Source organism: Schistocerca piceifrons, chromosome 3, assembly GCF_021461385.2.
Source record: "Schistocerca piceifrons isolate TAMUIC-IGC-003096 chromosome 3, iqSchPice1.1, whole genome shotgun sequence".
NCBI classification, from domain to species: domain Eukaryota; kingdom Metazoa; phylum Arthropoda; class Insecta; order Orthoptera; family Acrididae; genus Schistocerca; species Schistocerca piceifrons.
This window is the reverse complement of record NC_060140.1, coordinates 527,913,529-527,925,817: the sequence shown is the minus strand read 5'-3', so window position 1 is coordinate 527,925,817 and position 12,289 is coordinate 527,913,529. Positions and strand designations below refer to the sequence as shown.

The following is a 12,289-nucleotide window of genomic DNA, read 5'->3' as shown; positions in this document are numbered from 1 at the left end:
TGGACTGTGTTTACGTTAGAAAGTTAATTACTCTTGTTTCTGATTACGATACTATATTAGCTAATGTGCACGTAATGCATAGCATAAAACGTTTCCTTATAATCATAATTGATTGTACTCAAGACAGCTTGGCTACCGCTTCATGTGGAAACGAAATCCATTGAGCTTATAGCAAGTGGGGAAGAATCCATAGAGAAATGTGTACATCAGGTTTATTCTTATGATGAAAGCAGTATAGACATTTCCTTTTCTATTCCATTCGCAAATAGATGGAGGGAAAAACGACTATCTACATGCATGTGTATGAGCCCTAACTTATCTTCCTAGTCTGTACGCGAAATTTACGCTGCAGGCAGGATACTCGTTCTGCAATCAGCTTCACATGTCTTTGTCTAAATTTTCTCAGTAGTGTTCTTCGAAAAGAAAGTCGCCTTCCCTCCAGGGACTCCCTTTTGAGTTTCCGAGGCACCTACGTATTGCTAGAACCTACCGGTAACAAATCTGGTAGCCAGCCTCTGAATAACTTCGATGTCTGCATTTGATCCGATCTGGTGCGGATCCCAAACATTCCAGAAGTACTCAAGAATGTGTCGCACTGGTGTTCTATACGTGGTTTCCTTTACAGATGATTCACACTTTTCTAAAATTCTCCCAATAAACCGAAGCTGACCATTCACCTTTAGTACTACAATGCTCACATGCTCGTTCTATTTCATTTTGCTTTGCAACGGTACGCCTAGATATTTAATCGACATGGGTGTGTCAAACAGAACACTAATAATGCTGTATTCGAACATTATGGGACACTTTTTCCTACTTATCGGCATTAACTTACATTTTTCTTCATTTCGATCTAACTGTCATTAATCACATCAACTAGAAATTTAGTCTAAGTGATCCTGTTAACTGTTACAGTCACTCAACCACCACACGTTCCCGTACGCCACAGCGTCACCAGCAAACAGCCATAGGTTGCTGCTTGCTCTGTCCGTCAGATCGCTTATATGTACAGAGGAAAATAGAGGTCCTCTCACACTTCCCCGTGGCACTGGTGACCATACCCGTGTCCTTGGTGGACACTCGCCGACGAGGGCAACGAACTGAGTCCATTTATTTAAGGAAGTGTTCGGGCCACTCACATATCTGGGAACCTATTCCGTATGTTCGTGCCTTTGTTTGCAATCTACAATGCTGTTTAGAATAACTTCCAAATGAAGAGATCGTGTTCTGACTTGTTCAAGAAGGATAAACGTCTGCGAGCACTTATATAAATTCTAAAGGTACGTGACCGTGGTCTACCAAGACTGTGGGTTATCGTTCCGCGATATTGCTGCTTACGTTGATCAATATAACACGACTTTCATGCAAATACGGAATCGAGGGGCTGACGAAGGTAGGACTGAGAAGGGTAGGATCTTATCAGCCCCACGAGACTATCCCCCGAGAGAACAGCCAAGTTCTTCACTTCTCACTGCTAGGTAGCACAGCTCGATGCTTTTCACTTCTGACCCTTACCGGTGCTTACAACGTATGGTGGTCTTACGTCAGACGCATTTGAAAGGTAGTTTCAGTGCGTCCATTCTTCCGTGCTCCTCTGATCAGCCATTTATGGCACATGCAGCGCCTTTTAACTTAGCCTGCATATGTATACAGGGTAGTACATTGATCGTAACCGAGCCAAATATCTCACGAAATACGCGTCAAACGAAAAAACTTCAGAGAACGAATCTTGTCAAGCTTGAAGGGGGAAACCAGATGACGCTACGGTTAGCCCGCTAGATGGCGCTACCATAGGTCAAACGGATATCAACTGCGTTTTTTTAAAAATAGGAACCCCCATTTTTTATTACATATTCGTGTAGTACGTAAAGAAATATGAAAGTTTTAGTTGGACCACTTTTTTCGCTTTGTGATAGATGGTGCTGTAATACTTATAAACATATGGCTCACAGTTTCAGACGAACAGTTGGTAACAAGTAGGTTTTTTAAGTTAAAATACAAAACGTAAGTGCGTTTGAACATTTTATTTAGGTTGTTCCAATATGATACATGTACCTTTGTGAACTTATCATTTCTGAGAATGCATGCTGTTACAGCCTGATTACCTGTAAATACCACATTAATGCAATAAATGCTCAAAATGATGTCCGTCAACCTCAATACATTTGGCAATACGTGTAACGAAATTACTCTCAACAGCTCGTAGTTCGCCTTCCGTAATGTTCGCACACGCATTGACAATGCGCTGACGCATGTTGTCAGGCGTTGGTGGATCACGATAGCAAATGCCCTTCAACTTTCCCCACAGAAAGAAATCCGGGGACGTCAGATCCGGTGAACGTGCGGGCCATGCTATGATGCTTCGACGACCAATCCACCTGTAATGAAATATGCTATTCAATAAGGCTTCAACCGCACGCGAGCTATGAGCCGGACATCCATCATGTTGTAAGTACATCGCCATTCTGTCGTACAGTAAACATCTTGTAGTAACATCGGTAGAACATTAATTAGGAAATCAGCATGCATTGCACCATTTAGATTGCCAACGATAAAATGGGGGCCAATTATCCTACCTTCCATAATGCCGCACCATACATTAACCCACCAACGTCGCTGATGTTCCACTAGTCGCAGCCACCGTGGATTTTCCGTTGCCCAATAGTGCATATTACGCCGGTTTACGTTACCGCTGTTGGTGAATGACGCTTCGTCGCTAAATAGAACGCGTGCAAAAAATCTGTCATCGTCCCGTAATTTCTCTTGTGGCCAGTGGCAAAACTGAGCACGACGTTCAAAGTAGTCCCCATGCAATTTCTGCTGCATAGAAATATGGTACGGGTGCAATCGACGTTGATGTAGCATTCTCAACACCGACGTTTTCGAGGTTCCCGATTCTCGCGCAATTTGTCTGCTACTGATGTGCGAATTAGCCACGACAGCAGCTAAAGCACGTACTTGGGCATCATCATTTGTTGCAGGTCGTAGGTTGACGTTTCACATGTGGCTGAACACTTCCTGTTGCCTTAAATAACGTAACTATCCGGCGAACGGTCCGGACACTTGGATGATGTCGTCCAGGATACCGAGCAGCATACATAGCACACTCCCATTTGGCATTTTGATCACAATAGCCATACATCAACACGATATCGTCCTTTTCCGCAATTGGTAAACGGTCCATTTTAACACGGGTAGTGTATCACGAAGCAAATACCGTCCGCACTGGCGGCATGTTACGTGATACCATGTACTTATACGTTTGTGACTATTACAGCGCCATCTATCACAAAGAGAAAAAAGTGGTCCAACTAAAACATTCATAGTTCATTACGTATTACACGAATATGTAATAAAAATTGGGGTTCCTATTTAAAAAAAAAAAAAGCAGTTGATATCCGTTTGACCTATGGCAGCGCCATCTAGCGGGCCTACCATAGCGCCATCTGGTTTCCCCCTTCAAGCTAGACAAGTTTCGTTCTTTGTAATTTATTTCGTTTAACGCTTATTCGTGAGATATTTGTGGCCCGGTCACTATCAGTGGACCACCCTGTATTTTTGGACTGCATTTTGTGGCACCTCAAGATGGGGCTCAGTTCCTGAAGACAGGTTACGTAAAAAAAACTTCTGTAATAAATATTAACACAACTGAACCAATATTTTCAATCATAAACAGTTCTCGCATCTATCATCCAAGCTCAGTTCTACTTCATCCGTTGCTTCCGCCAGAAATGGGAGAACGTATATTAAATTTTCCACCATGTATACACTCACATTGGCTACATATTTAATTATGTATTCTTCCTACTACATTTTATATGCACAATAAACAAAATTTTATTATATTCTACCCTAGTTGGTGTTGCAGTTTTAATCAGCAGCAGTTTATATTTTTACCGCAAAACCTTGCAGCCACGTCGGACGCACACCTGACTGAGATGGTGCCGTCCTCGTATGCTTCGTTGACCTTTACGCTACAACGTCAAAGCGGCGTGTGTTGCTGTAGGAGTTGACGTTGAGGCCCCAGGCGTGGAGCGGAACCAGCAGGGCGCCGCATCTGTGCCAACAAGCGCCGCAGCCGCAGCTGCGCAAACAGGTGCTTCCCCCCGCTGTTCTCTGCGCTGCTCGGGTATAAAAGCGGTGCGGACGTGCGCCCACTCTGCAATCAACATGGCGCCCAAAACGGTCTTCGCTCTCCTGGTCGTAGTCTGTCTCGCGGAGGTGAGTTAATTCAAGAAACAAGATGAGTGGAAACTGCAGTCTCTCACTACTATAAGTGAGGGCCTTTTGAATCGAGAAAATTTCATCCATTTCTTGCTTAACAGTACAGCTTTTAAATGCGTTATCTTCCCACTTGGTGATAGTGAGGTAGGACACACTCTTTTCCAGGCCGCTTAGCCCTCGCAAAATTTACGGAGTTCCACTAAGAAACATATTTACCCTGCATTCGCTCCAGAAAAATGCATATGTATGCATACAGCAGTAACAATAATTAGTCGTTTCTGTATTGTCTGGGCAGAAACTTTTACTGTCGCTTGACTGAAACAGTCTCATTAGCGGAGCTCTCACTGATTCATTTGAAATGAGGATCTTTCAACAAATAATGCTTCACAATTCTTTTCTCATCTAATCTCAGAATTTGGTGGGAATGTCAGCCAATTTCTTTCACATATACAATTTTTGTACATATCCCCATCTCGATATAGGCCTTACGCTAGCACTGTATAAAAGCATGTATCCCCTGTTCGTAACAGCTGTTGTCTTGCACTCCCAACCATATCCTCACTGCACGAATTACGCTCTCATGTACTTCCGCCTACAGAATCTTTGAGTGACCCGAACGGATGAATGTCCATTTTCGCTAGATCAAGGTTGCGGGATGGGTGAGGAAATGATATCCAACCCAATTCGACGGTGTGTTCCCAGGTCTTCAGACTTGCGTGTCTGAGTTGTTTGTCGTGTTGGGGAAATATTTCTTTTTGAATTTATGTCAGACCGAGCACCCTGAATGCTTCTCCAGTTTGTTCCGAGTCTTCCCCTCTGAATTAGTAGTTGACCCTTTTGGCAACATGTCCCGAAAGACTGTTATCCAGACTTTGACAGCAGAGTGATTATGATTGGTGACAGCATTTGTCAACTGTAACGATCCGTGAGAGAAAGGCCTCTTTTTTGGTCTCAACCTTCCGAAATAGATGAAACGCAGTGTGCAATAAGATCTCCGCAGGCTGCTGTATTTCTATGCTCACAAGAAAAGACCTCTCTGATCGGGGTTCAGCAGCAGTGGTAGTAAATTTTGTAGCAATAACCCCGCAAACCAGTTTTATTAAGGCACTACCGGTTTCGCGGATAACAGCCAGTCATCATCTACATATAGCATTAAAACGTGGTAAAATGCTGTGCGAAGAAAACAACAGGCCCATCCTTCTTCGATAAAACCATAGTGTCTGTAGGGCAAATAGTCAGTGAACAAAAGTTTGGGTGATCGAAAAGATCTGCGTATAAATACCGGGACAAGGTAAAGAACATGGTGGAGAGTACTGAACGCCATACCTTCATAGTTAAAAGCATGATATCTGTGGTTTGGATAGTCAATGTAAAAAATTTGGTCGATGGAAAGCATTCGACGACACCGCCTGTACTACACGATGTGTAGGTGTCTCTGTGTTGTGCTGACTTTGTGCTGCTGTGTTGCATCCTTGTTACATGACACTGGACTTTTCTGCTGCCCAACTTAGGATTGACATATTGACATTCTGTCGCGCTGAGCACTCAGCTACCGGGGACGGACCCCATGAAGTAATGAGTGCTGTCGACAAGAGGCCTCAGACAGATTCCATATTCCTAGATATCCAGAGGGCTTTTGATACCGTTTCCTATCAGAGAGGTCACATTTCGTAGTGATAGACGGTAAATCATCGAACAGAACAGAAGTGACATCTGGCGTTCCACAAGGTAGTGTCATAGGCCCTCTGCTATTCCTGGATTACATATATGATCTAGGTGATAATCTGGGCAGCCCCCTTAGATTGCTTGCAGATGACGATGTAATTTACCGTCTAGTAAAATCATCAGACAATCAATTCCAATTACAAAGCGATCTAGAGAGAATTTCTGTATGGTGCGAAAAGTGAGAATTGGCACTAAACAAAGAAAAGTGCGAGTTCATCCACATGGGTACTAAAAGAAATGCGATAAATTAAGGGTATACGATAAATCGCACAAATCTAAGGGCTTGTCAATTCATCTAAATCCCTAGGAATTACAATTACGAGCAACGTAAATTGGAAAGACGACATAGATAATATTGTGGGGAAGAAGAAACAAAGACTGCACCTTGTTCTCAGAACACTTAGAAGATGCGACAAGCCCACAAAAAAGACAGCCGTCCTCTGCTGAAATATTGCTGCGCTGTGTGAGATTCTTACCATGTAGGACTGACGGAGGACATCGGAAAAGTGCAAAGAAGGGCAGCACGTTTCGTCTTATCACGCAATAGGGGTGAGAGTGTCACTGATATGATACACGAGCAGCGGTGCACGAGCAGCGGTGGCAGTTCAAAATTGGTTCAAATGGCTCTGAGCACTATGGGACTCAACATCTTAGGTCATAAGTCCCCTAGAACTTAGAACTACTTAAACTTAACCAACCTAAGGACATCACACACACCCATGCTCGAGGCAGGATTCGAACCTGCGACCGTAGCAGTCCCGCGGTTCCAGACTGCAGCGCCAGAACCCCACGGCCACAGCGGCCGGCGCGGTGGCAGTCACTGAAACAGGCGGTTATTTTACGTCGAGATCTATTTACGAAATTTCAATCACCAACTTGCACTTCCGAATGAAAAAATATTTTGTTGCCACCTACCTTGTTCGGCTAAATGATCATCATAATAAAATAAGAGAAATCGGAGCTCGAACTGAAAGATTTAGGTTTGGAATGGTAGAGGAGTAGTATGAAAATGGTTTGATGAACCCTTTGCCATGCACTTAAGTGTGAATTGCAGAGTAAACATGTAGATGTAGAAGTCCTATCTACGCAGCAGCTAGCTCCATCGTCTCCACTGGGGAACGTGGCAATCAGTCAAAATCACTGAGTAACGGACAGTATTGCGAGATGTTCCGCAAACGATCCGTCAGCGTATAGAGTCACTTTTTCTGCCAAATGGGTGGCCTAGTGGCAGTCGTCAATGCCTATGACTTGGACGTTCTGTAGTGTCGTTGGATGACGTTTCCGGACGCGGGTTCCTGTCAAGGAATTGTTCCTCAAGACACGCGCTACAACACCTCGAAGATTGTCGCAACATTTCTGGGACGCCCTGTACATTCGCTAATATCGCTAACATGCAAGCTTTTCTTTTTCCATTCGCCACTAACGCTTGTCAACACACAGGATGATTATAATTAAACTTTTGCTGCTTGAGTCATTGCAGACAGAAAGGTACCTAAATTTACAGAAATTAGGTTCAGAGCGTGCGCTGCTGGATTTGCGATGTTAGTAGTGTTACTAACACGACTTACCGTTAGGCGCCGTTGAGGGTAAGAAGACGTAGGGCTGAAGCACAAGAATCAGTGTGCATTACAATTACTGACAATCAACATGGGTCGCGATAAGGTGAGCGGCTTCTTACTTCTAAAGCTATTTTATCAAATCGAGAGCAATAGTGCTGCTGCTCTTCGTGAGTATCAACTCATTAAAGAGATACGGATAGGCCCTCTTTCTGAACGGAGATTGAAGAACATCATTCGAATTAACTGGCGATTTGGGAAATGTTTCTGGGAGGGCAGATGCCCAATTTCGCCACAAATTGTCGGAGAAGTTACCGTTACCATGGCCGAGAATGCGGAACACAGTGTGAGATCTGCGAACAATGCACGAGCTGTGTTTTATACTGTCTCTATTTTGCATTAAGGAATTCCGTTTGTACAAATACATCGAACTCTTTTTAGTGTATTGTATGTTAACCGGGGACCTAGAAACGACGGAGAGGCTCCGTCCCCGCCGCAATCGCAGTGGTCCACAACCCCACGACGACTACCGCAGTCCACTTCACCCATCCACCGTCCCACACCGAACCCAGGGTTATTGTACGGTTCGACCCACGGTGGACCCCCCCAGAGAACGTCTCACACCAGACGAGTGTAACCCCTATGTTTGCATGGTAGAGTAATAGTGGTGTACGCGTACGTGGAGAACTTGTTTGCGTAGCAATTGCCGACATAGTGTAACTGAGGCGGAATAAGGGGAACCAGCCCGCATTGGCCGAAGCAGATGGAAAACCGCCTAAAAACCATCCACAAACTGGCCGGTTCACCGGACTTCGACACAAATCCGCCGGGCCGATTCGTGCCGGGGACCAGGCGCTCCTTCTCGCCCGGAAAGCCGTGCGTTAGACCGCACAGCCAACCAGGCGGGTCCCTTTTTAGTGTTCTACTGTGGAATTGGCAATTACGTTAACATTGCACCTCTTTTATAAGTACTTTTGGCTGTATGGGCTTTGCTTTAAAAAATCAATCTTTACATACTGAGTTTGTCATGTAATTTCTCTATCTCTTCGTCCTCACCTCGTGACGTCGGAATGTATACCTGAACTGTTGTTGTCGGTACTGGTTTGCTGTCGTTTCAGATGAACCGTCCACAGTAGCACACTCTTTGTCCTACCTTCTCATTAATAACGACTCCTATTCCCGCTATGCCATTTTCTGCAGCTGTTGGTATCGTCCTATACTCGCCTGACCAAAAATCCTTGTGGATTTTTTTCCTTTCAGTTACTGACCTCCACTATATCTAGACTGAGTCTTAGCATTTCCCTTTTCAAATTTTCTAGCATCCCTACCACATTCATTTTTTTAACGTACCCCGGCTCCTAGAACGTTACCCTTTCGATGGTTATTCAATCTTTTTCTAACGGTGCGCCCCTGTAGACAAGAATGGGGGACTAGCCCGGAAACTTTCGCCAGTGGAGACATCATCATGACAATATTTGAATGACAGTCAACATACCAGGTGGATACACATTATGTGCCTTTAATACAGTGGTTTCCGTTGCCTTCTGCATCCACATGCCGTTTATTATTGCTGATTCTTCCGCTTTTTAGGGAAAATTTACCACCTCTCTGTAATCCCCTCTATCCTGTTTTACAAGGCAGCTGGCAGAGCGATGCTGACTTCTTATGCTAGAAGTCTCCAGCAGCCATTGATGATGATTTTTATTCGAAATTTAAGCAGTGGCGTGGTTCAAACCCGGAAGTGAGGACGTTTTTATCAGTAGCCAAAAACTCTACCTCTATCATCAAGATGAAATAAATAAATAGACGCTTCTTGCCTACTACAAGTCTTCCTCTAACAATACAAGCACTCTCAGACAACCACAAATTCCCCAAAAGATTATAGAGCTCTCTGAGCTAAATAGTTTCAACGTATACTACAAAAATTATCTTACGTGAAGGTAAAACGACAATCATTTTACATCACTGCCAACTATTTTAAGATAATTTTTATTTGCACGCAATGTTGGCAGGGGATTTGCAATCAAAACTTGTAACGCATTGCTTTACTGAAATCACGAAGAGGGTCAAACATTCTGATTGCAGAAGTTGCGGCAGCACTAGAGCCTCGACGTAGCTACTTATCGACGTGAACAGATCCAGTTCCCTTTTCATGATTTACTAGTTGCTCAACAGTTACGATAAAATTGTAGTGACAGAGCACAGGAGAAACCTGTTGTATATAGGATCACAGAAATACTAGTATCGACGCTAACTGAACGTGTGTCTTTTATCTCCGTTTGGGTGAAATTACGCTGGAATTACCGACAATGATGTTATTCACCACCTAACCAATAATATTCCTGCTGTAGGCTCATACTGTTAAATAAATTTCCTGACGCATATTACATAAATTTTCTATGTAGACTGGCATCGAGAATGGAAGCTGACCACAAGATAAGACGGCAAGAGCTGTGCAGTCGTTCTGAACAGTTCTTCACTACATTACACATCATTTATAATCTTTACGAGCCATGCTTCTTTGACAAATTCACAGAGACTCACGGGCATTTTCGAAGACATCTGCAAAGACTACAAATCACTGTGTGTATTTTCTGTTTGTTGTCTTAACAGAAGATGACGCAAATAATCTTTCCTTTAGTAAAACAAGACGACACAAAATTACGATAGCCCTCTTACACGAGCCTGTGAAGGCTGATCATCCATTAGCTGCCACACTACCTATCACACGCCCTTCCGACTGCCACACCCACGTCTAATACCAAGAATATGATGTTCTAACGAGCAAAAAGTATCTCATTGCAGCAATGTTTTGTAAACTAAATATGAGATTTGTTCCATTTCATGAGTAATAACATGGCTCCATGGTGTGAGCTAAAAGCTAGTGAAAAACGTAAAAATGCTTTGGTGCTCTGTTTGACCTTCAATGAATGACCTTTTTGAACTGTGTCCAGGAATATATATTTGTGATTTGTGAGCAACGGTTTAGTGAGATATGTAACTCACTGTACTGAGTGCAGACTGAGCTTGTTAGTTACCATTCGTACTCGTCTTCATGTTACAGCTGACGTGGGCTTCTCCAGCTCCATTCCACAGCAGGCGGTCAACGAACGCCACAACAGCTACTGCTACAAACGCCACAGCTAACAGTTCTTCCAACGACGCCGCCAGCGACGACGACAGCTCGAGTAGCAATATATTCAGCGAGATCAAGGAACACGTAGACAACGTTTTTGGTAACATATTTGGCAAACGCTCTGTTGACTCCAGCAATTCCTCTGACGTCAGCTCTTCCTCCAACACCACCACCAGCAGCAATGACACTTCCTCCGATAACGTTTTCGACGAAATTAAAGACAATGTGGAAGGGTTCTTCGGTCACCTGTTCGGGAAGCGCGCCGTGAAGTTCCCGACACCTGACGTGTTTACCAAACTCTACGAGGAGTGGGCAAACCAGAGAGCCAACCGCTCCGTCACCGTTAGAGCCACCAACAGCAGCTTCACAATGGGCGACTTGTTTACCGAGGTTGTCAAGGGCTGGCTCAATGGAGACTACAGCAAGCGGTCTGTTACCGTGAGGGAGACCGACAACAGCTTCACAATGGGCGACTTGTTTGTCGAACTTTTCAAGGAATGGCTCAAAGGAAACCTGGACAAGCGTTCCGTTACCGTGAGGGAGACCGACAACAGCTTCACAATGGGCGACTTGTTTGTCGAGCTTTTCAAGGAATGGCTCAAAGGAAACTTGGACAAGCGTTCCGTTACCGTGAGGGAGACTGGCAACAGCAAGCGGTCTGTTACCGTGAGGGAGACCGACAACAGCTTCACAATGGGCGACTTGTTTGTCGAACTTTTCAAGGAATGGCTCAAAGGAAACTTGGACAAGCGTTCCGTTACCGTGAGGGAGACCGGCAACAGTAAGCGGTCTGTTACCGTGAGGGAGACCGACAACAGCTTCACAATGGGCGACTTGTTTGTCGAACTTTCCAAGGAATGGCTCAAAGGAAACCTGGACAAGCGTTCCGTTACCGTATAAACATACAGATAATGGTCGGTTTTGTCATGTACTTTGTGCACCACTTACAAGAGCAATTAAGTGACTACAGATGCAGCACACTACTTGATCTGATTGCTGGTAATTTATTCCTGAATTATTCATTTGTACAATACAGCTATTTTCACAATAAACAGATATAGTTATCCTTTATTGAATTTTTTTATGTTTTATGTGGCCTACTATTGACATCTTCAGTTACCCGTGTTTTCTAGATTTCTCACGAGATATGGGGCTTATGTAACATATAGTGCAATACCTGTTGATGTCAACACTCCCACACACTCTTTCCACAGCAGTCAAAACAATTGTAAGCCAGAAAGTACACTGAGTAATGGAGTTTGTACCACGGAATTCCGCATTGTATATTTAGGTCACTCATAGTTGGCTGTGCAAATGAGTTAACTGGTCAGATGATACTAGGTGAAACTGTCTCCGGTAGTACCAAACTTAGAGATGCAATATAAGTTTTCATAGTCACCTTGCGATTGAAGAGTCTAGTTCTTAGAACTTAAGATACGGAAGAGTACCATTAGCATTGGGAAACTAATCTGAAATAAAAGCAAGTTCAATTTATGACTTCAGTGGCTATATAAATTTCGTAAAATCGCATTTATGTACATTTTAATGCAGCAATCCACACATATGTGTCAGATGAATATTTTTGTATTGCGACGTATTTTAGGCATGTTTCCACTAACGTCTGGTGTCACGTAAATACAGAAAGGAA

General features: G+C 43.8%; 1 protein-coding gene across 1 annotated transcript; it reads left to right on the top strand.

Moving 5' to 3' along the window:
- Window positions 1-3,987: 3,987 nt before the first annotated feature.
- Window positions 3,988-11,712, top strand: LOC124789486. The gene is made up of 2 exons (XM_047256865.1): window positions 3,988-4,221; window positions 10,570-11,712. The coding sequence occupies exons 1-2, from the start codon at window positions 4,171-4,173 to the stop codon at window positions 11,539-11,541; spliced, it is 1,023 nt and encodes a 340-aa protein (XP_047112821.1). The 5' UTR covers window positions 3,988-4,170; the 3' UTR covers window positions 11,542-11,712.
- Window positions 11,713-12,289: the final 577 nt, after the last annotated feature.